Below are 2,693 nucleotides of genomic sequence, written 5' to 3' on the forward strand. Positions count from 1 at the left end.
TTGTATTAGTTTGGTTATGTAGATGCTATTGGCTTAGTGACACCCCGATGTTTGGGCTAGTTTTCCGCATTCTGATTCTATATTGAGTTCAACTTTGGTTTTTATGAAGAAAAAAAATTCTACTATGAAAAAGTTTTAAACTACCTTTTATTGAATTACTGGAGTATATTAGGAAAGCCGGCTTGCCTAGTACCATCGATAGGCGCCATCACAACATGTTAGGTTTTGGGTCGTGACACACACGTTCTTATTTATGTAAATGTCATTCATTATTTTTTATTACTCTATTTAATGATATCTTTCACTTTTTTGGATCATTGAATATTGTTAGTGATGCTCACATCTATTGCCATTTGGTTAAATAGATATATTATCTGTCACAAAATCGATAATCTTGTCTTTCGGATATTAAGATTGACTTTATTTTATAAAAAGCGAAATTATATAAGCAAATTGACTGTGGCTTTGTCTTCTATTTCAAAAGATTTTGTTGATCCAACATTAAAGAAAAAAAATGGAAACATCCTTATCCAATGAATTTATAGAAAAAGCAAAACAGCAGTAGTACTAAAAGTTAAAAAAAGAAAGAAAGAAAGGATTTTTGGATCATTCTTGAGTTGTTGCATACTAGCCTAAATATATAGAGTATATTTTATCTTGCCTTGTAGTTCTAGTTCAACCGTGATCATATACATATGAACCATATTGAATTTTGTTTTCAAATTAAAATTTTCATATATAATTTGGAAAGAACTTGTTAATATAGTAAGATTTTCGATGCTTGAGAAAAAAATAAAATTACAGACACATATTGGCCGGGCCAGGGCATAACCTCACCTAGTAGTATTTATCCAAGTCAAGGCAACAGTAACGAAAGTCCTAAAACTAGAAGGAAACGTAAAAGTAAAAACCAGCTAGGTTGCCCAACACATGTACATGTAACTGTATAAAGTAAAGCGTGTTCTGTCCGGTCGGTTCAGGACAGAAGCTACCATTAATGTTTTCTGTTCCTCATGGAAAATAAGGAGATGAAGAAGATTTGTACCGCCGGAAACAAATCTGAAGATTTACCTGAAGATATAATTTTATGATATATTCTCTAGATTTCCCACCATATCTTTGATGCGATCCAGGTGCGTTTCAAGATTTCATAGCTCTCTTTTCGGATTAGGCCGAGATCCCTATTTTGTGGATCTTCATCATCAAAGGGGCTGCTCCATATCTAATTCTCTGTCCAACAGCAAATTCTTGGTACGCACAAGGCAGCCGCGTAAAGAAAAGTTTTATTACTACAGTTGTGAACACGACGGCCAGAACCAGAAGTTGGGTAAAAAGACCAAAAGCACCTCCATTCTGGGCGGTGTTAGCTATCACAAAGTTGAGTACGCCAAAGGTTTGTTTTGTTTATGGAGTGAAAATTTCGAGCCTGTTTTTATTTTCAATCCTACTACTAGAGAATCGAGATTTCTTCCTCGTCTAGACATTGATTTTAGTACTAATTATCAGTGTCACTGTTCTTTGGGTTTTGACCCAAATTTGAAAAAACACAAAGTTCTTATGACAATTTATGACCCTAAGATGAAGTTAACCCGACACTGCTGGGTTTTCACTTTAGGTGAAACGACGTGGAGAGAGATCAACTGCGACAGGATAACCAATTTTTACCCAAAAACGAATTATGAAGGAGTTTACGTTGATGGAGCTGTGTATTTTTACTGTGGTCACTGCAACATTTACGGACTTGACATAGTGGCCTTTAATTGTAGAATCGAAGAGGTCAGAATTATCTCATTGTGGGACAATTATCGTAATTATGGGATGAGGATAGGACGCCGGTTTAACCTGGTAGAACTTGAGGGTAAATTAGCAGCCATTGACGTCATGTTTAATTATATGCGTGTTTGGATTCTACAAAGTCCAGAAACAGGAGAATGGATAAGGCAGCTTGAGATTGTCATTCCTCCTCAATCCTCAGTAGCAACATATGGGAATTTTGTAGTACATCGCAGATGTACTAGTACTACTGACAAGAAGGAGATCGCATTCACGAAACCAAATAATGATCCAACAAATAGGATTTTATTCTACGATTTGAAGGAAAACAAGTGGAGATCAGAGAGAATCCTGGGGCTTGCTGAGAATGCTAAGATTATTGGTATCTATAATTATGAGTATTGCATCTACTCAGTTTGATGTCTATTTTTCTTCTTAAGCTCTATACTATTTTAGGGGATCATCTATTGTGTGGATTACTGTTAAGTTGATGTTAAGGTTTGAACTTAAATTGAGCGGACCCTCAATGTTTATGTTGCTTGAGAATTGATTCCTCCATGTTTAACCATTTGATATATTCTGCATGTCCCTTATGTAAGATCTCCCTATTGGCATCTGAGTCATCGTCTTCATGAGTTTGCTCCAGAATTAGGGTGTCTGCCTCTATTTGTTTCACCTTTTCAAATACATTCCCAATAGTTTCTCTAGACCAAAGACTCAATTTTTTGGAGAGAGTCTTCAGTTTCTGTTGCAGGATCCATTGAGAGTTGCCATATACCTCTATGTTCCAAGTGTCCTCAACGAGATTTAAGAAGTCTGGTTGAGTTGTCCAAATGTTTAAAAACTTGAATTATCTGATAAAATCAGTATGAGTGTTATTGCATTCCATGAAAATGAGTCTATGATCTGATCCTGTTCTG

The 2,693-nt window shown here is 35.7% G+C and overlaps 1 protein-coding gene across 1 annotated transcript; it reads left to right on the forward strand.

Moving 5' to 3' along the window:
- The first annotated feature begins 864 nt into the window (after positions 1-864).
- LOC104092575 (F-box protein At3g57590-like) lies at positions 865-2,323 on the forward strand. The gene is made up of 2 exons (XM_009598201.4): positions 865-1,133; positions 1,242-2,323. The coding sequence occupies exons 1-2, from the start codon at positions 1,123-1,125 to the stop codon at positions 2,191-2,193; spliced, it is 963 nt and encodes a 320-aa protein (XP_009596496.1). The 5' UTR covers positions 865-1,122; the 3' UTR covers positions 2,194-2,323.
- Positions 2,324-2,693: the final 370 nt, after the last annotated feature.

The sequence above is a fragment of the Nicotiana tomentosiformis genome, chromosome 6 (assembly GCF_000390325.3).
Source record: "Nicotiana tomentosiformis chromosome 6, ASM39032v3, whole genome shotgun sequence".
NCBI lineage: Eukaryota > Viridiplantae > Streptophyta > Magnoliopsida > Solanales > Solanaceae > Nicotiana > Nicotiana tomentosiformis.